The sequence below is a fragment of the Callorhinchus milii genome, unplaced genomic scaffold (genome assembly GCF_018977255.1).
Source record: "Callorhinchus milii isolate IMCB2004 unplaced genomic scaffold, IMCB_Cmil_1.0 Scaffold3, whole genome shotgun sequence".
NCBI lineage: Eukaryota > Metazoa > Chordata > Chondrichthyes > Chimaeriformes > Callorhinchidae > Callorhinchus > Callorhinchus milii.
Window position 1 is genome coordinate 13,141,952 of NW_024704744.1, and position 25,098 is coordinate 13,167,049.

Here is a 25,098-nt window from a genome sequence, read left to right on the forward strand (position 1 = left end):
CGCAACTGGCTGCCATGTTGCAACTTCTCAATGACGTGATAAGGTGCTATATCAAATCTAAGGATTATTATTATTATTGTTCCACCTCACATTTTACATTTGCGATGCCAAAAGATTATTTTCTGTTAATAGTTTAAATGCATGTTTGTTTCTTGCAAACATTTACTTTAGCAGAGGGACCGGACCAATTAGTTTCAACAACAGCAACAACAAAATTACATTTGTAAAGCGCCTTTCACGTCGGGAGGACGTTCCAAGGCACTGGACAGAGTTTCGGACCTGAGCTGGGGGTCCGGAGGGTGGCGGGCAGGGGAGGAAGCAGGTTTCATCAGAAACCCAGTTCTTCCAAGGGAATTCCATCCTTTCATTTTTTTTAAAAAAATAGTCATTAAAATATTTCAACTGTATTTCTGATTATTTGTCATTGCATTTTTAAAAATTTATTTTGTTGATACAGGTTCTTCAGCAAAATCATGTCATTCAGAACCAATACCAGATATGCAAAGCAGATTTACTGGACTGGATGTAAATCCTACTCGGCGCTTTCTGTCTCTGCCACCAACATAGGCTCACTTTTGTGATTTTCTGTTCAGGTGAGTTCAACAATCTCGTGTGGGCCACCAGTGAAAATAAATAATTGGTAGTTTTGTGCTCTGTGCAGGTACCTTGAGAGCAGCACTGACTGGGGTTTTAAACTGTTCCATTTGTTTGGGTGGGAAATGGTGCATAGTGTAAAGGGCTGCAAAGCTGTGAAGAAAATCAATCATTGTACAAACTGGCTTATTTGCTGGGAGTGGAGGAAAAAGGGCAAACCACAAAAGCAGTCATAAATATCAGGCCACCTGGACACAGGATAGAAACATCTAAATGCAGTATAAATTTGCAAGTAGCTGAAGGATTTTGATATTGCACATTTGTGAAAACTGTATTTCCATCATTTTGATTTTAACAAACTCTAGATCCCCAGTTTATTAATTTGATAATTAAAAAACTAAACGTGAAATTTTAAATGCAATTAAAAAAAACTTTGGTCCAGGAACAGACATGATAAGTATTTCAATTAAGATTTAATATTTTCAAATATTTTGTTAAAAATTAATGTTTTGATACACACTGCACATATTTATGTACCATTAATTAGTGCCTGAACTCCCATCATCCGCAGTAGTTATTGCTGCATTTTTACTATTTGTAATAAGTGAGCAGTGCACAGGCAGAGAAAGACAATGACAGAATCTGAAGGTGCACGTTTGTGTCTTGTTCCTTTATAATAGTAAACAATAATAATCCTTGCATTCGATATAGCGCCTTAGCATGTCGTTGAGATGTCTCAAAGCGCTTCACAGAATATTCTGTAAAGTGGATTGACTGCATTTAGTGGGAGATATGATCATGGTATGGTGACCCTGAAACACTTAGCCCTTTTCACAATTTTCACAATGCTCGTGTCATTTTAAAAATCCAGATACAGTTATTGAGAACAATACGCATTTTAAACCTTTTAATTCAGTCGTAAACCACAGTCAACAGTTCATTTCATCAGCTATTCAGAGGGTACAATGTTCCACTTTCCTTTTAAACTGGGAATTCGATTTTTTAAAATTTAATTGATTGTTTTGAGTGAGCACACACACACATGTATAAATGTACAATTAAATATTTATGTTAACCTGGCTACTAGGATTCCTTATTTACCAAGAATCAATTTTCTGACTGGCCCCTGAATTCCTACTACCCATTATAATAGCTCTCCCTTCAGTTGTTTGGGTTGTATTTCATGAAGTCCCCAGTGAGTTAGACTTGCAGTGGATACTGAAAAGGTAAGAAAGCCCGCCTGATCATTAATAGCAGCAAAGAAAATCAATAGCGCTGAGGAGCAAGGCTCCATTCTGCTACAGGGATAAAATGCACACTGCGCCACAGGAGAACAGAGAGGAATAAGGGAATAAAGACAAAGAGTTAGAATAAGCCTGGAAGAGATGAACAAAAGAAAAATGGAAGATGGAGATTAAAAAATAGAAAATAAGCATAGTCGACAATAGAATAGGAAGGAAAGTGAAAGGAGGGAAAATAAAGATATGCAAATATATCATTTCTATGTCTGTTCACTGTTGAATGGCAAATAAAATAAACAGCAACAAACTTAGTGTTTATGATTTTTAAACATTTCTTTTTCAGTTTTAAGATTGGAAGCTTTGTGCCTGAGAACATGATATTTTAATCATGAATATTTATTTTCAGCCCCATGTGACTATTGTACATTCTTGTAAGTAATGAATGCAGAATATAATGTTTCTTTCCCCTTCAGTACTTACTGCTGGAATAAACACTTTGTACCAACAAAATTAAAAAAACAAAATCTGAATGAAAAATATTTAAAAATAATTAAAACAAAATGTTCTTCAAATGATGTTCAATGGCAATTACAATGGTAACTCCCTACTCGCGTGTAAAGATGCACAGGAGATGACATGACATTTAGCAGATTTAAGTGAATGAGTGTTTTCTTCCAGTTTTGCTGCAAATCTTCTTTCTAACCAATTTGTCTGGGTCAAAACAACCAAGTGAGGAAACACCAAAGAGTTTCAGGTACACCTACAGACACACATGATTTCACCAAGTCGGTTGCTATGGCAATCCCAAATTAGCAAATAGGGACTTCATCAAATGCACCAGACAGAAAGCACACACGCAATAATTGAACGCAGGGAGATAAAACAGACATACTGGGAATAAAAGGACAGAAAAAGAGCAAAACAATAATAATGCATGCATGTTGATAGAGTGCCGTATCACGCGTTTGAGACATCTCAAAGTGCTTCACAGAATATACTGTAAAGTGAATTGACTGCATATTTTGTGGGCAAAATGCAGCAGCCAATTGCGCACACCAGTGTCCCATAAACAGTCGTGGATTGAGTGACCAAATTATTATTTTTAATTATTATTTTAATTCATAATAATATTATTGGTAGTAAGTGAGAATAAAGGGGAGTGAAAGAGAGATAAGAGAAAAAAAGGATACATATGCCACAAGAAAAATAGATATACGAGAAAAAATTAAGATGGGGCAAAACTGAGGAAGAGAATTTAAAAAAAGAATGAAAAACCAACAGAAAGAAAAAGGGAAAACAGACACAGAGAGGGAAAATCGACAGATAGATACATAGAAAGAGGGAGGGAAGACACACAGACAATAAACAAAAGGAGATGAAAGGAAAGTAGGAGAAACCGAGGGGAAAAAGATAGAACACAGAGAGTGACACAGACGACTGACTAAAACAGAAGGGGGCGGAAGACAGAGGAGAAAAAAGGAGAGAGAAACAAGGAAAGGCAGGGAGTGGGAAAATAAGGAAATGCAAGAAAAGAGAAAATGAGGAGAAGCAGAGAAGGAAAGAGAAAAAGAAAAATGTGTTTTATTTTCTCCTGTACTGATCTCTCCTTAATCCTTCATTATTGGAATATGTCAGGACAGGAACTTCAAAGGTGGAGCAACTCCCTTTGACAGCAGCACTCTCTGCTTCTTTCCAAGGTTCGCCAATTACACAGCATCAGCAAGAGGTTTAAAGTGGCACAGCAAATCAATCTTGTGATTTGTGAGCAGCTCGGTACACCCTTGCTCTTCAAATACTTTGTTAAGTGTCAGTGAGAAATTTCAGACCACTGGTCGGGTTAGCTTGTGTGTCATGAGTGCAGCCCTTGAACACCTTGGCCAAGGTGCTGATCCTGTAACACAGGGTGGCTGCCAGGTCAGAGTAGACCATGTTCCTTTATGCTTCAAGCAATTGTGCCCAAGTAATAAAAATAATAATCCTTGCATTTAATATAGCTCCTTATCACGTCTTCAAGACGTCTGAAAGCACTTCACAGAATATACTGTAAAGTGAGTTGACTGTATATTTTGTGGACGAAACGCGGCAGCCAATTACGCTCAGCAGTGTCCCACAAACAGTCGTGGATTGAGTGACCAATTATTATTATTTTTGAAGGAATTATTACCCCCGGAAAAGCGATCCACCAATCGACCAACAACTGGGTTCCTACTTATTGCTAGCGTGTGGAGTAAGGAAACTTGCCCAACGTTTCGCCCTGATAGGAATCAAACTAAGGTCTATCGCTTGCGAGGTGAGTGCTCTAACCACATGAAAGATATTGCTAACTACAAAGGTCTGTGTGACAGGTGTCTGGATGTCTCAAAGTGTTTCATAGGATATACTCCAAAGGGTATTTTGTAAGTAGCCAACTTGTACACAGTAGCTAACTTGTACACAGCAATATCCTACATACAGCCATGAAGCGAGGAATAGCATGGATTTGATAACAGAGGATGTAGCCAATCTTGCAGCTGAGGTCAAAAGTAAACTGAAGCTACAGCCTGTCCGCCAGTCATCCACAAGTCAGAATCCTGTCAAGGTAACTGGAAGGAGAGCTATTAAGTGAAAGTAGAATGCCTTTAAAGCTGCACTAAAAACATCCCTGGAACAAGCTAGGGCTGCTACAAAGGCAGCTTCTGACCAAGCACGGTTTGATGCGAAGAGTATTATCATTATCATCCACGCCCGGCTCCACTGGCTCCCCATCCCCCAGAGTTCAAGATCCTCATAGTTACCTTTAAATCCCTTCATGGTCTTGCCCCAACCCACTTGTTCCCTCCGTTCGGCAGGCACTGGCCTGCTTCACATTCTCATCCTGATCACCCCACCATTTTCAGTCGGGCTTTCAACCCCCATGCACTTTGCCTTCAGTCATCTTTCCCCCACCTCCACCACCACCCCCCCAACCCCCTCAAAATCTAAGCCCCAGCTTGGGTGCAAACCCTCAACTGTCCAGTACCTTGGAACATCTTCCTGGCGTGAAAGGTGCTATATAAATGTAAATTATCGTTGTTGTTGATGAATGTTATGCAAGAGGTAAGAAGATACTGCTCAAGCTCCACATTTCCAACTACTGGAACCATTGCCCAATATCTAGGGTGCGTTTCTGAGCTGTGAGTGGGAGGATGGTGGTAATCCTCTCACATGTTTTATGCTGAGTTGTGCTGCACACCAAGAGGCTCGCAAGGCATTCCTGGTACATACCTAGCAACAGAATATCTGGAATTGGGTCAAACTTTTGCGGCATTCTCAGTAATCAAGTTGCTGAGCCAAATGAGTGTGCATTGCTCCAAGACTCTGTTGATGACAGACCAGCCAGCCTGGCTAATTGTCACATCTTGGTCATTGGAGGCAGGGATTCTTCCCACTCGGCTCCAGTTTTCCCTGCAGAGGAGAATCAATCACCTCAGGTTTGAACCTTTACTAGATGGATAGCAGGTGCCAGGAACTGAGAGTGTCCTGGTGGGCAACACACCTCAGCAAGAAATGCAGGAGAGCATTGTCCCCATCCTCCTGCCTACAACCCAGGGGCACAAACCACCACCCACTGAGCGATAGTTTCACCAGTTGGAAGTACAGAGTTTCAACAAGAGCTTAGTCCTAGAAAGCCAAATCGCTAAGGGGTTGGGTGGTCCCAGCTGGACCAGCAGTGGAAAGCTGGCCAAACAACGTTCTTAATGGCAAACTAAGCAGTCATAGCTCAATTAACTCCAGCAGTACCCCAACACACACTTTGGGGTCCCAAACTTTGGCTCTCTCCAACCTGTGCCTGATATTTTCTGGAACTAGGTAAGCAAGGCAGGTTCCTCCAGGGAGAGATTCAGGAAAATTGCCATATGTAGGTGGTGTGCATATGCGGAATCCTTAGTCTGGTTTGGATACTCTTAAGTATGGTGATCAGTTTCCGATCATGACACCCGATTGACCAAATCAAAACATAATGCTCCCCAAGATTTATCTCACAACTCCAAAGTGTTCAGTCCTAAAACCCTGCTCTTTTGTATTATTATTATATTTGGACTTAGGAGAGTTTTATATTTTATCACAACTAATTACACAATGAATATTGGACCTGAAGTGCTGTCTCATTTCCAAGTCACTGATTAATACTACAACTAATGTAGCATCCCCTCTGCTCCACGTTGTGTCAAGCCCAGCGAGTGCACTATTGTAACAACTTCCAACTAAGGATGCAGATGAGACCATTACAAGTACTATATTACCTTGTAATTTATCTCTCTGGCACAGCAGCTAAATTATTGGAAGAAATGCAGTTTTAATTTCTTCTGTATTTCTAACACAACACAAGAGACAAATGCAATGCGGTGAGTATTACCCCTACATCTGACAGTGATCATTTTCTGAAAAAGCATTGCAAATATTAATCTTATTGGTACACATTTGCACTCAAAACTCTTTGTAAATGTACCAGCCAACAGTACAGTAAAATAACCTTTAATGGTTAATTTGGAATGGCATAATCGCTTATGAAATTGAAAATGAACTGCATGAAGTTTCCAGTTTTAACTTTACAAAGTATATTGCTTTTTTTATAAAATGTAGGATTACTAGCAGACATTCAGGGGAGAAGGTAGAAGCAATTTCTTCATTCTGAGGGTTGTTAGGTTGTCGAATTCATTAACAAAAATGGCTAATGAGGCTGAATCAATAGAATTGTTTAAACAGGAACAAGATAAGCAACTGAGGAATAAAAACATTAAGGGGAAAGAGCTGAAGAGAGGAAACAATACTCTCTAACAAAAAATAGCAGTGGCACAAGATGCTGAAAGTGTCCATTTCTAAATTGCTGTACAAATTAAATTCTATGTGTTTTAAATGCTAGCCTGCATTGACTAAAGGATCAATAGTCCTTTTAATAAAGCAAACCACTGCACTTACTTTTATTGTAGCAAGTTGTCAGGACCCCTTTATCTGCAGGGCTGGTACTGATGTGCCAGATTTCTCCTGCTTGATGCAGAAGGACGTTCTTGTTAATAATGTTATTTTCATCATCAAAATCTATGATGTGAATCTGAAAACATAAAAATCCACATCCATAAATTAGTGCTGACACTCTGGCTGTCAATCTTAAAGTATCAGACTCTCCTCTAGATTAAGGAAAGGAGCATGAGGAACTAGGTTTGATCAATAGTGTCCTTGGAGCACAGGACTAGTTTCAAACTCACAGCCAGGAGTCAGAGGAAAAGAAGTCTAGTTTCATGTGGTGGTGAATTAAAGCAAGAAGTCATTTTTCCGGTCGAGCATAATTCAATCAATGTCACAGTACCAAAGAGACCCTCATCAGTTGATACCGTCATTTTGATCAAACAATTCCAGCTCATATCTACACACACAGTATACTCATCAGTCCTTACGAATATAAACACCGATGACAGCTATGATTTTTTTAAAAAATAAGCTAACAGGGCTGCCCCTGTGAAATTTAGCAACAAAAAATAAAGAGGTTGATTATTCCCAAGGGAGACAACAAGCACCTTTTTTTTACAATTAAATAAGTTTATGATTTATTCAGTGCCATATCTATTCTAATGGCTAGTTTCACTGAGGCTCCCTGTTACATTGGCTCTAGCGCAGGACCAGATGCAACGGTGAGTCTGCCAAGTCAATTCAATGTCCACCCAGGAAAATGAGGGTCAAGTTCCAAGAAGATGGGAATGTGTAACCACAGCTCCATTATAAATAATAATAACCTTGCATTTGATATTGCGCTTTTCACATCTTCTAGACATCTCACAGCTCTTCACAGAGTATACTGTAAAGTGAATTGACTGTATATTTTGTGGGCGAAACGCTGCAGTTAATTGCACACAGCAGTGTCCCACAAACAGTCGTGGATTGAGTGACCAAATTAGTATTGCATTTTTTTTCTTGAGGGATTATTATCAGGTGTGTGGAGTAAGGAAACTTGCCCAAGGTTTCGCCCTGCCGGGAATTGAACCCAGGTGTCTCGCTTGTGAGGTGAGTGCTCTTACTACTGAGCTACAGCACTCCTGGCCAGTATTGGTCAGTTCCAGGTCAGAATGCCTTGCAAAGATGATCAATATTCATTTCACATACTCATCATAATGGCAGCAGTTTTATTAGCAATTCCAAAGTTCGCTACAGGTATTTTGATATGGCAATCACGGTACAGCTATGAAGAGAGCTGAGTGAGGTTAGGACTCTTCCTGTTGGAGCAGAGAAGGTTGAGGTGTGGTATGAAAGAAGTGTTTAAAATAATGAAAGGGTTTGAGAGAATTAATCGTAAAAAAAATCTTTCTACAACCAGGGAAATTGATGACAAGAAGGCATGAATTTAAGATTATGACTAGGAGAGTAAAAGGGGAAGATTGGAAGAATGCCTTTTCCCAGAAGATTGTCAGGATATGGAATGATTTACCATAGATGGCTGTCAGAGCAGATTTGATTTGGAGCATTTAAAAATTGGGCAAGCCAATGCTGAGAAAGGGACTTAAATAATATAGGAAAGAGAACGCAATTGGGATTAGGATAATAATAATCCTTGCACTTATTAGCTTTATCACCTGAGACTTCTCAAAGCGCTTCAACAACAACAACAAGCATTTATATAGCGCCCCTCACGCAGGGTAGCGTCCCTGAGTGCCTCACAGAATATATTGTAAAGTGGATTGACTTTGTACTTTGGATGCTTTTTTGGAGAAGCAAACACAGTCATGAATTAAATAGGCCAAATGACCTCCCACTGTGTCATATATTCTATGGTTCTATCTTCAACGGATTGCAACGTTAATATAAACATTTATCCTGAGCTCAGCCTTTCTCTCGTTTTTCTTCCTTTTCCTATCAGTTTGTTGGCGATGCAGATTAGAAATTAAATAGATATGTTATATTTCAGTTTGATGTATGTGAACTAATTCTTGTCCTACTGCGTGCAACGTGCACTGTTTAAGTTGATTATGTACTAATGTGCTGCATTTCTTTTTTTAAAAAAACAAAACCTCCTTTTTATTATCAAAATGTCATAGGGATCAAAGATGTAAGATTGAATTGCTATTTGACAAACCTTAAAGGATGCATGCTCCTATAATTTATGCTCTTGCTCACTACAGAACTGCGTGCAATAAAGGATTTAGGATCACAAAAAATATCTAGCTAATGTTACGTTCATGAAATTTAAAATGGAAAGTTTTTTTATGCTGCAGATTTTAAAAATATAGTTTCTCTAAAGGGTAGGTCCTTGGTACATACATCATGTCATCCACAAAAATATACAGTCACTACACTTTACAGTATATTCTGTGAAGCCCTTGAGAAGTCTCAAAGACGTGATAAGGTATTATATCAAATGCAAGGAATATTATTATTATTCAGTGCCAGAGGTTGGGTGGTGATTTACTCACAGGTCACTGCCAATGCTGCTCTGAAAACAGATAGTTATGGGAAAGGAACTTGCACACTGACTTTTCATTCCTCCCTGGGGAGGAGCAGCAAGGTTCCTATCAGCATCTCTCTGATCAGCTAAGCCTGGGAACCTGCCGTGCTGGAAAACAGTTTCAAAGCCTATGTCCTATAGTTCTGTGACACAACACATGTGTAACGAAATGTCCCTCACTACTATCCAGGCACTTGTTCCGTTTAATTTAAGAGAATCACCGATGATGGTGATTTCCCCAACATTCAAACCAATATTTTCTGCACATCCTGGGAGAAGCAGAAGGATGTAACTGCAGCTTTACTGAAAAAAAACATTCAGCTTAAGAATTTTTTCACCTACATCTGACACCTACACATTCAGTCATTACACTTTACAGTATATCCTGCAAAACCATTTGAGACATCTTGACGATAAGATAAGACGCTATCACAACTGGAAGGATTATTAATTAATTTTATTATTATTTTCAAATGTTTACCAGATCATTCAGTGAAGAAAACTGAGGAGTTTTAAACCTTACTGTTACTATACTATTACAATCTCTTATATAATCAGATTCATAGAAGGCACAGAAAAGATCATTTAGCCCATCAAGAGTGGTGTTTTTTTAATTTTTTTACACACACACAAGTCACTTTACCTAATCCTATTCAGCTGCTTGCTTCTTATGCCTTTATCGAGTAAACTAGATAAGGGTGAATCAGTGGATGTGGTCTATTTGGACTTCCAGAAGGCATTCGATAAGGTGCCGCATAAAAGGTTAGTCCAAAAGATAGGGGCCCACGGAATTGGGGGGAGCATATTAACGTGGATCAGGGAATGGTTAACGGGTAGGAAACAAAGAGTAGGGATAAACGGGTCCTTTTCAGATTGGCAGGATGTGACTAGTGGAGTGCCACAAGGATCCGTCCTTGCGCCTCAGCTATTTACCATCTACATCAACGATCTAGATGAGGACATCGAAATTAATATATCTAAATTTGCGGATGACTCAAAACTAGTAAGAGAATGAGGATGACATTAAAAAAATGCAGCGAGACAAAGATAGGTTAGGTGATTGGTCAGGTAGGTGGCAGATTAAGTATAATGTAGGGAAGTGCGAAGTCATCCACCTTGGTAGCAAAAACAGTAGAGCGGGTTATTTTTTAGAAGGGGAGAGATTGGAATGTGTTAGCGTCCAGAGGGACTTGGGTGTCCTTGTACACCAATCACAGAAAGTTAGTCTGCAGGTGCAGCAGCAATTAGGAAGGGGAACGGTATGTTAGCATTTATTATGAAAGGATTAGAGTATAAGAGTAGGGAAGTCTTGCTGCAACTGTATAGGGCCCTGGTGAGACCACACCTGGAATACAGTGTGCAGTTTTGGTCTCCTTATTTAAGGAAGGATGTACTTGCCTTGGAGGGGGTGCAGCGTAAATTTACTAAGTTAGTACCAGGGATGAAGGGGATGAGTTACGAGGATAGTCTGACCAATTTGGGCCTATATTCTTTAGAATATAGAAGAATTAGAGGGGATCTTATAGAAACTTATAAACCATGATAGAGTAGATAGTGGGAGATGGTTTCCCCTGGTTGGAGAAACTAAAACCAGGGGTCACAACCTTAAAATCAGAGGCCAGCCCTTTCGCACTGAGTTGAGGAAGAACTTCTTCACTCAAAGGATGGTGAATGTATGGAACTCACTAGCCCAAAGGGCTGTTGACTCTGAGTCCTTGAACATATTCAAGACTAAGATAGATAGATTTCTTATTGTAAAAGGGATATGGGGATAAGGCAGGGTTAGGTTATTAGCTGGAGTTAGATTAGAAGATCAGCCATGATTGAATGGCGGGGCAGGCTCGAAGGGCTGAATGGCCTACTCCTGCTCCTACATGTTATGTTATGTTAAATATTCTTCTTCAAGTGTCCCAGTGACCATTGGAAATGCTTGTGAGAATGGTCGACTGGATCCTGCACGTTGTGTGCAGTTGTGCGTACACCGGGCGTGGAAAGTGAAGTTAGCAGCAACGTGTCATCTAGGAAATGCTGACTGGTAACCATTTTAAAATTAAACCCATGATAATGCGAGGTCAGATTATCTGAACTCAAGTCATCCCATTAGAATAGGATACAACTGTATACAAATAAACACATATATATATATATATATACACACACACACACACACTCGACCCATCGTTGTCTGTGCCGGCTCTTTGGAAAGAGCTATCCAAATCAATCCCACTCCCCTGCTCTCTCCCCATAGCCCGCAAACTTGTCCTCCCAAAATAATTATCTACTTATCTATTAAAAGTTGTTATCAAATTGGTTTCCACCACCCTTTCAGACAATGCATTCCAGATTCGAACAACTCGCTGTGTGAAAAAATTTCTCCTCACCTTCTCTGTTTCTTTTAACAACTTTTTTTTTTTTAAAAATCGGTGTCCTCGGGTTACCTACCCTCCCGCCAGTGGAAATAGTTTCTCCTTGTTCACCCTATCGAATCCCCTCATAATTTTGAAAACTTCTATTAAGTCTCCACTTAACCTTCTCTGCTCCAAGGAGAATAATCCTAGCTTCTCTCGCCTCTCCTGATAACTGAAGTCCCTCATTCCTGGTACCATTCCGGTAAATCTTTTTTGCACCCTCTCCAATGCCTTGACATCCTTCTTAAAGTTTGGAACACAGTCTCTAGCTGAGGCCTAACCAATGTTTTAGAAAGGTTCATCATAACTTCCTGACTTTTGTATTCTCTGCCACTATTCATAAAGCCCTAGTATCCCATATGCTTTTTTAACAGCTTTATCTCCCTGTCCTGCCCACCTTCAAAGATTTACTTATATGAACCCCCAGGTCACTCTGTTCCTTCACCCACTTTAAGATTGTACCATCAGCTTATATTGCCTCTCCTCATTCTTCCTCCCCTCCCCTCTCGACTCTCTTCCCCCTCCTCGCTCCCTCCCTTCACCCTGACCATTTCCCCCCTCCTCGCTCCCTCCCTTCCCTCCCCTCACCCTGACCATTTCCCCCCTGCTCGGGTCATGACCCAACTGTGCAGCGCCTTGGGACGTCCTCCTGACGTGAAAGGCGCTTTATAAATGGAATCTTGTTGTTGTTGTTGTTCCTCCCAAAATGAATCACTTTGCATTTATCCACATTAAACTTCATCTGCCACGGATCTGCCCATTTTACCAGTCTGTCTATGTCCTCTTGCATTCTGCTACTATCCTCCTCACTGTTTACTACTTTTCCTAGCTTAGTATAATTTTCCTAGTTTAGTATCATCTTAGATAGCAAGAGAAGTAATCACACACAAATCCTTTGTCCACAATTTTTATATCTGCAATTGGGCTTGTCAATTAGTCTAGATATGCAGCTCTCTAGCTGTAATTTCTTTTAAAAGAATGTATGAACTCTGCTTCCACAATATTTTGTGGCAGAGAATTCGACCTTCAAACCACCCTCTGTGTAATTTTTTTTCACCCTCTCCTTTAAATCTCTCTTTATTTGCATATTGTACTCCTGTTCTTCTTTCATAAGTGACATGAATAATAAAATACTTATGGATAAGAATAGAAAAGAGCATGGAAGAAGATTGCCCATTAAACACCTGTTAAGACTTCACTGACCTACTCTCCTATGGAAAATTCTGTATAGATATTCCAAGACTACCCAAAAATAATGAAGAAAACACTTCAGAATATACATCTATCCCCACTCTTTAAAGCTAACTTGCTTCCCTCTCCCTCCTCCTTGCACTAACAGCACAAAACCATTTTTGGTTGATATAACATTGACAGCTTTGGAATCTGTTATCTTCTTCATTACAATTAATGAAATTGGTCAATCACAAAATGTACGAGACACTCATTAATTGCAATTATACCACAACAGTCCTTAAACCCAATTCTGTTGTACCAGTTCACTTACTATCCAAACAAATTATATATTTAAATATTATTAGTATTATATCTCACTACCTATTATGTAATAATCATATTATTAATGATACACACATTACATTTAAACAATAATTTTTATGTTATCTAATCACTGCATAATATTATAATTATTTAAATAATATAATTCTATGTTACAGCTGCAGTGCAATTGGACTGCAGCTGTAACATAGGTACCCCATGGGAATAATTGTGGAATGCATCCGGTGAATTTCTAGTAATCTACCATCTCAATCTAGATGGTGAATGTGTCTATAAATGTTAAGCACAGCTAAAATATTAATAATGAATATTTTAAATTCATGCAAAATCTAGATCATACACTGCACATTTCATTTCAACACATTAATTTAATATTGAAAGTAATTTTGAATTTTCAATTTGGTATACCATAAAATATGCTTTTAACTTGGCGAAGCGGGTTAAATTTGAGGGATGTCAATTTATGGTCCAGAGGAAAATATTAGGGAAAGATTTAGAACTTCCGAGGTTTCTAGAGTATTACATCTTTTTTGAAACCTAAAGAATTTTGATTCTTCCTGCAGATAGGGAGATGTTTGAATTTTGACAGCAGTCACCTCGGCAAACAACAATTTTCTTCACAACAACAACTTGCACTCGTATAGCTTCTCAGAGCATTTAAAGACACAATAGACACAAGACAAACAGCCCCAAAGGTCTGTATCTGAGGAAGAGGGGGCCACACTCCAATTACCATGAAGCACAAGTAAGTATTGTCCAGAAAAGCAATCAATAAATAACCTGCAAAGAGCTGTTGAGCACATCTGAACATTATTCAGCTACCTGTTTGTCAAAGCAGGCAGTCTTAAGAATACCTATTGCCAACATTGATTGCCGAAAATAAAAAAGATCTTCATTCCCTCCAGTGCCAACTCCTAGCCCTGAAAAACATAAAACTTCCCTTGATTTAAAAATCGCTCTAGTAAGATCTAACTCGGTCGCCAGTTTTCAAATCCAAAATTATTTCTATCCCCCAAAACTTCACCCTGGAAAAATACTTAAATGTAAGCAAAGTAACATTTTATAATGAGATGCAATTATTTCACATGCTTAAATATAATATTTTGTTTCACCTGCAAAATATACAATCATTTACTTTAGTTTATTCTGTGAAGTGCTTTGAGACATCTCAACGACACGATAATAATAATCCATGCATTTAATATAGTGCCTTATCACATCACTGAGACGTCTCAATGCGCTTTATATAATCCTTGCTTTTTATGTAGCTTTTTTATGTCTTCTAGACGTCTCAAAGCGCTTCACAGAATATACTGTAAAGTGGATTGATTGTATATTTGTGGGCGAAACGTGGCAGCCAATTGCCTACAGCAGTGTCCCATTAACAATCGTTGATTGAATGACCAAATTACTATTTTTTTGAGGGATTATTATCCCCAGAAAAGCGATCCGCCAGTCGACTAACAACCGAGTTCCTACTTACTGCTAGGTAAACAGAGGCATGTGGGGTAAGAAACTTACCCAACATTTCACCCTGCCAGGAATAGAACCCAGGTCTCTCGCTTGCAAGGTGAGTGCTCTAACCACTGAGCTACAGGGTTCCACTTTTTTTTCCACAGAATAGTGTAAAGTGTAGTGACTGTGTATTTTGTGGGTGTAAAGCAGCAGCCAATTTAGCACAGTTATTACAATGAGTGCACAACTGTCAATAAAGTGCTCTATCAAATGCAAAGATTATTATTATTAATCTGAAATTTCCATGCTATATATCCAACACTAGAGGTTGCCAGAAGTTCTCTCTCATAGCACAGGATCGACGGAACATCAATGCTTTTTCATCATCATTTAAGTTTACAGAAAGAAATGAGTGCAAAGATAAGTCTTGCTGTATATACTTTTAAATTCTGTTGTAGCTCCAATCCAACTGGGACCCCATGGGAATGTTATCTGTGAAGTGCATCCGGTGAAATTTCAGTAAAAAAAAAATTGGAATGGTAGATTGATATCCCAGAGTTCTCTTACAAATATCTTTGGGGTTAGATAATCATGGTTGTAAACACAATCTGCCAAAAGAAGATTGAGCATTGCGTTCCACATTTTCAAAATGGTGGAGTCAGCTAATTTAACACAAATCAAGTCAACTGAGTCCACACTGAATTCAGTACTTATCAAGGTTATAAAATGCACTTAATTTTTTTGGCAAACATAAATTTAGCTACCCCAATGAAACAGTGAGGAAAGGCACCAACAGCTCATTCTAGCAGGAAGCCACATAGACCAGAAGATCGTAGATTAGAATAAAGGTCTGAATTCAGTACCTGATGATCTCAGAGAGGGCAGCAATGGGACTGCATTAGGGAGGAGAGAACAATCTTAGCCAGGTTTCTCTTTCTGGAATTGCAATCGGGAGATAGGTTAGAAGGTGTACGCATGTTTGGAGGTCAATAATGAGCCTTACATTTGATATAGCAGTCCTGTAGCTCAGTGGTTGGAGCACTCGCTTTGCTAGCGATAGACCTGGGTTCGATTCCCGGCAGGGTGAAACCTTGGGCAAGTTTCCTTGCTCCACACGCCTGATAATAATCCCTCAAGAAGAAGAATAAATAATAAATTGGTCACTTCAATCCAAGACTGTTTGTGGGACACTGCTGTGTGCAATTCGCTGCTGCATTTCACCCACAGATATAGTCAATTCACTTTACAGTCTATTCTGTGAAGCGCTTTGAGACGTATAGAAGACATGAAAAGCGCTATATAATAATAATTCTTGCATTTGATATAGCTCTTTTTACGTCTTCTCGACATCTCAAAGCGCTTTACAGAATAGACTGTAAAGTGTATTGACTGTGTATTTTGTGGGCGAAACATGGCAGCCATTTGTGGAAAGCAGTGTCCCACAAACAGTCGTTGAGTGAGTGACCAAATTGTTTTTTTCAAGTGCAAAGCTCCATACAGGAAGCATCCTGGCAACACTGATTGTCAATGTTCACACATGGAGGATGAGGTGACTTGAGTGAGGTATCACAGGATGCCTGGTACTCATGGACCTATAAACCCATAGATGAAAACACAGAGTCAAATAACCTTAAGGAGTTAAGAGAGGGAGGAAATTGGAGGTGAAGAATTAGTAACGAGAAAAGAGGGAAATTAACAACAACAACTTGGATTTATATAGCGCCCTCCACACCGGACGGCGTCTCAGAGCGCTTTATAGTAACCGATCCCGGCGACGAGCCAGGGGGATGGAGAGGAAGGTGACCAAAGGCGCGATCGAAGAGAAAGATCTTCAGCAGAGACCTCAAAATAGAAAGAGAGGGAGCGAGACGAAGTGAGTGAGGAAGAGAATTCCAGAGCCTCGGGGTATAGTGGCTGAAGGCACGGCCGCCGAGGGTGGAGCGGAGGACTCGGGGGACGAGGAGGAGGCAGACCCGGAGGAACAAAGGCAACGGGTTCTGTTTTGAGGAGAGAGGTCAGAATGGTAGGGGGAGCAGAGGAGTGGAGGCATTTGAATACAAGGGTGAGGATCTTGAAGTCGATCCTGTCTGGGACAGGCAGTCAGTGAAGTCTGGCAAGGACTGGGGTGATCGGGGAGCGGAGTTTGGTGCGGGTGAGAATGCGGGCGGCAGAGTTTTGAATGATCTGGATTTTATGGATGGTAGTGGATGGGAGACCGGCGAGGAGGGCATTTGAATAGTCCAGCCGAGAGGTGACAAAGGCATAGACTAGGGTTTCAGTAGCTTTCACAAGGCTGCTGCCCACAATCTCCAATAGAGAATGATTTGTAGTACAGGGGCAATCAACACAAGCAAAAATAGGTCTAAAAAATACATTTTCAGTTTCAAAACAATAATCAAGTTCTGAAACATTGGTTAAAAAGTAATTTCACTTTGAAAAATCAGTTTGCGCTCCAGTTCACTTTGCTTTCTTCAACTTTTAGTAAATTATAGAAAAAAAAATTCCACATTGCTGTTTATCAAAACCAAGATATGACTACCAAACTTGTCTGGCGTTCTCAAATATGGCCAGTCCCCTGAATGCTAAGGTCAGCAACTTGCAATTTAATGTGACTGGCCAAGATTTATCTTAAGAAGGATAGACCGACAAGTACTGGTTCGATTAAATATTAAAACAATTTTTTTTCCATTTTATAATAAATTTGCTATTTATAAACCCGATGAGAACAGAAATGTCACAATGTGTTCATAGTTACTCACCTGGTTATCATACTTGAGCGATTGAGTGCCGACCAGAAACCTTATGGCATCAGTTTCAGCCACTTGTGGTGCTAAAGCACGTGCCTGCAAAATAAATCAGGGGAAATCTGTAAATCTACAGCTTATTTTTCACTGCATTCATCAAGTGCTTTATTTCAACCATGGATTTAAATTCGCTGCATTATTCTTTGGTTTTGCTAGCCAAAATATACAAGAGCTTGAAACCAAAACAATTCTACCAAAGAAAGACCATTGCAACGAGTGGGGACAACAATAGGGGAATTGTTCTGTAACGCATGTTTCAATATTGTCCAGTGCTTTCACAAGTTTTGGAGATGTCATAGAACGTACGGGAAGATTGATGAAATACAAAGTATGGAACTCCCCTTTAACCTCACATTATTAAGGAGGAAAAGGAGTTTCTCACACACACACAACAACAAGATTCCATTTATAAAGCGCCTTTCACGTCAGGAGGACGTCCCAAGGCGCTGCACAGTTGGGTCAGGACCCGAGCAGGGGGGAAATGGTCAGGGGAGGGGAGGGAGCGAGGAGGGGGGAAATGGTCAGGGGGAGGGGAGGGAAGGGAGGGAGCGAGGAGGGGGAAGAGAGTCGAGAAGGGAGCTGAAGGCTCGGTCAAAGAGAAAGATTTTGAGACCGGCCTTGAAGGAGGAAAGGGAGGAAGCAAGGCGAAGGCACTGGGGGATGGAGTTCCAGAGCCTGGGGGCTGAGAGGCTGAAGGCCCGACCACCAATGGTAGGGCGATTGGGGTGGATTTCAGCACTGTAAAAACTTACTGTTAAATAAACCAGGCTGAACAGAGCTACATTCAGATATCAAATTTCACACAGAATTTTATTGTTTTGAGGTGCCTCCGAGACCTTCACAGAATGACTTACTTTGAGTTGTAGGGATGGTTATGGAGGCAAGAGCAACAGCTAATTATGACAATATCCCTCAAAAAGAAATGAGAAAAATTATTTTAAAAAATTAATCTATTTTGATGCATTTCGATGAGGGAGGAATAGTGGTCAAAATATTGGGAGAAACTTGCTTTTCTTCAAGTACTGCAATGGGATTGTTCATATCAACAGAACAGCTAAACACAACCCCAGTTTAACAACTCAGCTGAAGGACAACTCTAACAACGCAGGATTGCCTCATCACTGCACTCATGTGCCAAGCTAGATTTTGAACTCAAGTCATGGTAAGGAGCTCAAATTCAGCGGTGAGAGTAGAGGTTGCAATCTTGGGAATCCCAATCCCAGGATCCCGGATTGTAATGGTGTTCCCAAAATCCAGGAATTCATTGAAGAGAATCCTGGGATTTCGGGATTGTATAAAGGCTGAGTTCAGGTGAAAGAGGAGGGTGGGTCTTCCTACTCTACCGGAAGCGGGTCACACTTTGCCATGAGGATAAGCCAATAGCAGCAGATGGATGGGTGTTTAAACCTCCAGAGAGCCCTTCCTGCTGAGGGACGCTCACTCTGAGATACTCTGCTGATGCAGAGAACAACCCAGGTGTCCTCACAATGGAAGTGAGATACACTGCAGAAGATAACAAAATGTGAACAAATTAATTCATCACAAAAGATGCAACTTGTTACTTGAAGACCTGCGCATGAGAACTTTGATGATTATATATTTTACGAGGGATGGAATAAGTATGTGATATAAATACAGTAAAGTCCTGATAACTTCTCACTCCAAGGGAAAATAACTCAGTGACGAGTTATCAGTAGTGGCGAATAAGGCACATATATAAATATTGTACGTAAATAAATGCGCTACCATAGGGCAAGTAGTCAGATATTCTGTTCTATAAGGTCCCAGGTTCAATTCCCAGTGGGTACATGAATACAATTATCATAGGTCACATAGTTCAGTTCAATCCTATCAGTACAAATAGATAATTGGACATTGGGTCGTTCAGAGGAGCCATCAGTTTAGGATCATTACTAATAAATTTCCATCACCATACAGTCTAACATATTCACTCAATCTAGGATTTGCAGAATCTGTAAATTTACCATAGATTAAATATTTAGAGAGTGCCCCAATCAAAGTCCCACTCACTCCAGAAACTGGACAGAATGTTCGTAGTGACTCCTCCCAACAATGTCAGTTACAAGTGCACTTTACACCCAACCTACAGCATTGTATTGCAAAATACACAGCAGCATCTAGTGGCGGGAATGCTTCAGCCCCGGCATTGGCTTGTCGTAGGAGAGTCTGATTATGAATTTTAACAAAAAAAATCTTATCCAGGCTCCCACCAAACGTACAGACTGAACTTGTGTTTTAACCTGCAGCAACTTGATCAGGAACAGAAGTGCGGTGGATACGTACTACAGTACAACACTGGGAGCAGCATGGAAATTGCACCCCGTCAGTATCCTAGAAAATAATAATTGCATTTATTGAACCAACTATGAGTCCTGCTGTGCTCCTGTTATGCAGACCCATCATGTTAGAGACTTACTGAGGAAGCATACTGGCAATGTGGATCTGATTCATTTCAAAACTTGCCAATAGGGAAAACTTCCCATCAGTCAAACAAGTAGACAAAAAGCTTCAGGATCAGAAGTGAAGCTTTCGTAAGTGTTTGAATCTTTGAAGGGCCAGAGAAACACAAACAATCAATTTAAACAGAGGTACAGGTGTTTACCTAATAGTCAGTAGGAACCCGGTTGTCAGTCGATTGGCGGATCTCTTTCCGGGGGAATAATCCCTCAAAAAAAAATTGTTACTAAATCCACGACTATTTGTGGGACAATGGTGTGCACAATTGCTCCAGCATTTCACCCATATACAGTCAATTCACTTTACAGTATATTCTGTGAAGCACTTTGAGACGTCTCAAAGACATGATAAGGCACTATATCAAATGCAAGGATCATTATTATTACAGTGCCTTTCACATTGGGAGGATGTCTCGAAGTGCTTGATTGACAATGCTGGGCACCTGAGCTTGGGCTGAGACCAGAGGGCTGGAGAGGGGAAAGATGACCCAAAGCACAGTCAAAGAGATGCATCTCGAGACGGACCTTCAACAAGTTGAGGGAGGGAGCAAGTTGGAGGGCCGCTGTGGCACGCTCCCAGACACGAGCAGGAAAGAACACGAGCTGCAGAGTTCTGGATTGTCTGTGTCTTGTGCAGTGAAGTTGGCGTAGTCAAGCCTGGATGTCATAAAAGAATGAATGAGGGCCTTGGCCGTCCGAGGAAAGCTAGAGCACCGGAAGCAGGAAATGTTACCAAGGTAAGGAAAAGCTGAGCGGGTAAGAGCGAGGATATGGGGTTTGAAACACAGATGGGAATCAAACAAAACACTTGTCCTGTTCCTCAGCTCTATATATAGCACCCACTTCAATTATTAATTTTTCCTCTTATTCGTGGTTTGGTACCTTCGTTTGAATGATTACATTTTTCTAGGTGACAATCAGTTTGAGAAGTTACAATACCATTCGTGAAATGGTTAATCGTTAAGTGACATTCATCTTAAAATTTCCTTCACTTATAAATAGTTTTACTAGCTACGAGACTCTCTCCTTAAGCTTTCAACCAATTATTTGGGACTAAAATATTGTGCTGTACACATTCCAAAGGGGAAAAACTTTCAATGACCCACATTTTTCCCAATTAAAATTGAATTCATTCTTAATGCAGGAGTCTTGCAGTTTACTTTCTAAGTCTGTGAAAAAAATGACAAGCTGCACCAAGAGTACCCATTAGAACTATACAACAGAAACATTAACAAGTAATACAATATTGCATCAGGGAAACAAGCTTAGAATTTAGATTTATTTAGCACCTTTCATAAAACTGTTGGTTGGCATCCAAGCTGGGCGTGAGGAAGAGGTCAAACAGGATGAGGAGGGGGAATGATGTTACCACAGAAAGTGAGGACCAGGATCTTGAACTATATCCTCTGTGTAACGGGAGCCAGTGGAATCGAGCGACGGTGGGGGTGATAGGGTCGTGGAGCCTGATGCGAGAGAGGACACAGGTTCTAGATGATCTGCAGCCTATGGAGGGAGGAGTTGGGGAGGCCGACAAAGGGTTCAGAGAGGGAATGGCAGAAGAGGAAAGAGTGAAGCTGGGACGCGACAACCTGTTCCAGGGCCTTGGAGAGGAATGAGTGGTTAGAGATGGGATAGCTGGAGAGCAGGGATGGGTCCAGGGAAGGATTTTTTGAGGATGGGTTGATGACAGCTGTTCTTAAGGGGATAGGAACAGTGCCAGTGAGAGATTGATAATGTCAGTTAAAAGAGGGGCCAGGAAGTGGAGCTGAGAGGTGAGGAGAGGGGTTTGAGTCGAGGGAGCAGGTGGTGGGCTTCATTTTTGAAATGATGGAGGTGAGGGAAGAGGGGGAGATAGGGACAAAGATGTATAGAGAGGGATGGTGGGGGCCGGGGCGTAGGGGGAAGGTGGCGAGGGGGTAGTGGTGGATGGGGGAGAGGTAGCCGAATGACTCCCCTTGAATTTTGTACGCAGGTAATGCTCAAAAAAAAATTCCAGTTACACAGCCAGGTAGGTCTCTAGTGCTCCAAGGCAATGATGAACCAACCAGTTTGGCGTGTCAGGAGGACATGGCGGTCTAGAACAGTCACTGGGAGGAGAGAAGCTTCCCACATGGCTGCTGTTTATCCTGCAAACCAAAGCCCTAGTGGGTCGCATGGTCCTAAATGGTCAAGCAATGGGAAGCTTGTCATGGAGTATTCAATGGCAAACTGCACAGGTATTAGCTGGTTAAGCTCCAGCAGTACCCAATGCATACTCTGTGTCCCCAAGTTGTCAACTTGTGCCTCATATCCTCTGGAAATAGGTAAGCAAGTGGCCTCCCTCTGGGGAGAAAATATGCATTCCATTTTCAGACACAGAAACTTTCATGTTAGGTGGTATACATATGCGGAAATCTCAAGTCTGGTTTGGATGCTCTTAAACATGGCGATAGGTTCAGCTGTCACGCAGCTGATCAAAAAAAAATAGATATGGGGTCATGCCTCTTAATAATAATAATCCTTGCATTTGATATAGCGCTTTTCACGTCTTCTGGACGTCTCAAAGCGCTTCACAGAATATGCTGTAAAGTGAAGTTTGTGGGCGAAACGCTGCAGTCAATTGCACAAAGCAGTGTCCCACAAACAGTCGTGGATTGAGTGACCAAATTAGTATTGCTTTTTTTTTTCTTGAGGGATTATTATCAGGTGTGTGGAGTAAGGAAACTTGCCCAAGGTTTCGCCCTCTGCCGGGAATTGAACTCAGTTGTCTCGCCTGCGAGGGCGAGTGCTCTAACCCCTGAGCTACAGGACTCTGGATTCAGGCTATGGACCTTCACTGGTTCCAAGGGGGTAAATGAATTGGTCGATCCTCTGATCTGGAGCAGGTTTGGGGTGAACAGGTCACCGCCATTTTGTTTTACCTGAAATTCAAGACCATAAATGACAGGAGCGTCATCCTCCATCCCGGCGCCTGGGAATTCTCCACCAGACTCTCTCTCCTGGACAATCCGAGCTCTGCTCACCCCCTGCCCAGATCTCTCTCTCCCCCCGAGTCTCCCCCTGGGTCTTTCTACCCCCCCCCCCGGGTCTCCCGCTCCCTCTCTCCCCGGGCCTCTCCCCGAGTCCCCCCCTCTCTCCCCAGGTCTCTCCCTCTCTCTCTCCCCGTGTCTTACTCCCCCCTCTCTCACCAGGTCTCCCCCCCCTCTCTCCCCGGGTTTCCCCCCCCCCTCTCTCCCCGGGTCTCCCCCCCCTCTCTCCCCGGGTCCCTCCCTCTCTCGCTCCCCGGGTCTCTCTCCCGGGTCTCTCCCCGAGTCCCCCCCTCTCTCCCCGAATCCCCCCCTCTCTCTCTCCGTCTCCCCTTCTCTCTCTCCCCGTCTCCCCCTCTCTCTCTCCCCGGGTCTCTCCCCGGGTTCCCCCCTCTCTCCCCGGGTCTCCCCCTCTATCCCCGAGTCCCCCCCTCTCTCCCCGGGTCTCCCCCTCTATCCCCGGGTCCCCCCCTCTCTCCCTGGGCCTCTCCCCGGGTCTCTCCCCCCCTCTCTCCCTGGGCCTCTCCCCGGGTCTCTCCCCCCCTCTCTCCCTGGGCCTCTCCCCGGGTCCCCCCCTCTCTCCCTGGGCCTCTCCCCGGTCCCCCCTCACTCCCTGGGCCTCTCCCCGGGTCCCCCCCTCTCTCCCTGGGCCTCTCCCCCCCTCTCTCCCTGGGCCTCTCCCCGGGTCCCCCCCTCTCTCCCTGGGCCTCTCCCCGGGTCCCCCCCTCTCTCCCTGGGCCTCTCCCCGGGTCTCCCCCTCTCCGGATGTTTTGAGGTGAGGTTCGCGGTGCAGGACGGGAACAGGTAGAGGTGGCGCGCGGCGGCCTCCGTCACTGTACTTCCGGTCGGGGTCACGCAGGCGCACCAGTAACCGGCAGCCAGAGAGAGAGAGAGAGAGGACAGGTCACACCGACTCAGAGAGGCAGAGGTGAGACCCCCCTCCCCCTCCCCCCACTGCACACTGAGACCCCTCCCCCTCCCCCCCACTGTACACTGCCCCCACTGTGCACTGACCCCCACTGTACACTGACCCCCACTATACACTGACCCCCCACTGTACACTGACCCCCCACTGCACACTGACCCCCCACTGCACACTGACCCCCACTATACACTGACCCCCACTATACACTGACCCCCCACTGTACACTGACCCCCCACTGTACACTGACCCCCCACTGCACACTGACCCCCCACTATACACTGACCCCCACTATACACTGACCCCCGAATGTACACTGACCCCCACTATACACTGACACCCCACTGCACACTGACCCCCCACTGCACACTGACCCCCCACTGTACACTGACCACCCACTGCACACTGACCCCCCACTGCACACTGACCCCCCCACTGCACACTGACCCCCCCCCACTATACACTGACTCCCCCCCACTGTACACTGACCCCCCACTGTACACTGACCCCCACTATACACTGACCCCCCACTGTACACTGACCCCCCCACTGTACACTGACCCCCCACTGTACACTGACCCCCCCACTGTACACTGACCCCCACTATACACTGACCCCCCACTATACACTGACCCCCCACTGTACACTGACCCCCCACTATACACTGACCCCCCACTGTACACTGACCCCCCACTGTACACTGACCCCCCACTGCACACTGATCCCCCACTGTACACTGACCCTCCACTGTACACTGACCCCCCACTGCACACTGACCCCCACTGTACACTGACCACCCCACTGCACACTGACCCCCCACTGTACACTGACCCTCCACTGTACACTGACCCCCCCACTGCACACTGACCCCCCACTGTACACTGACCACCCCACTGCACACTGACCCCCCACTGTACACTGACCCCCACTGTACACTGACCCCCCACTGTACACTGACCCCCACCGTACACTGACCCCCTCCCACTGCACACTGACCCCCCCACTGCACACTGACCCCCCACTGTACACTGACCCCCACTGTACACTGACCCCCCACTGTACACTGACCCCCCACTGTACACTGACCCCCCCCACTGTACACTGACCCCCCCACTGTACACTGACCACCCCACTGTACACTGACCCCCACTATACACTGACCCCCCACTGTACACTGACCCCCCACTGTACACTGACCCCCACTATACACTGACCCCCCACTGC

General features: G+C 43.0%; 2 protein-coding genes across 3 annotated transcripts in view; one reads left to right on the forward strand and one right to left on the reverse strand.

The window, feature by feature from the left end:
* eipr1 (EARP complex and GARP complex interacting protein 1) overlaps positions 1-22,992 on the reverse strand; it is a 41,502-nt gene extending 18,510 nt beyond the window's left edge. The window contains exons 1-3 of the mRNA XM_042333571.1: positions 22,848-22,992; positions 17,426-17,509; positions 6,774-6,906 (exon numbers count right to left, since the gene is read on the reverse strand). Coding sequence (XP_042189505.1) covers positions 6,774-6,906; positions 17,426-17,509; positions 22,848-22,889 — 259 coding nt within the window. The 5' untranslated portion in view covers positions 22,890-22,992. The remainder of the gene's footprint in view (positions 1-6,773; positions 6,907-17,425; positions 17,510-22,847) is intronic.
* An 813-nt stretch (positions 22,993-23,805) lies between these two features.
* The window catches only part of trappc12 (trafficking protein particle complex subunit 12), a 57,896-nt gene continuing 56,603 nt past the window's right edge, over positions 23,806-25,098 (forward strand). For both annotated transcript variants that reach the window (XM_007904730.2, XM_007904733.2), the window contains exon 1: positions 23,806-23,880. The gene's annotated coding sequence lies outside the window, so the exon portion shown is untranslated. The remainder of the gene's footprint in view (positions 23,881-25,098) is intronic.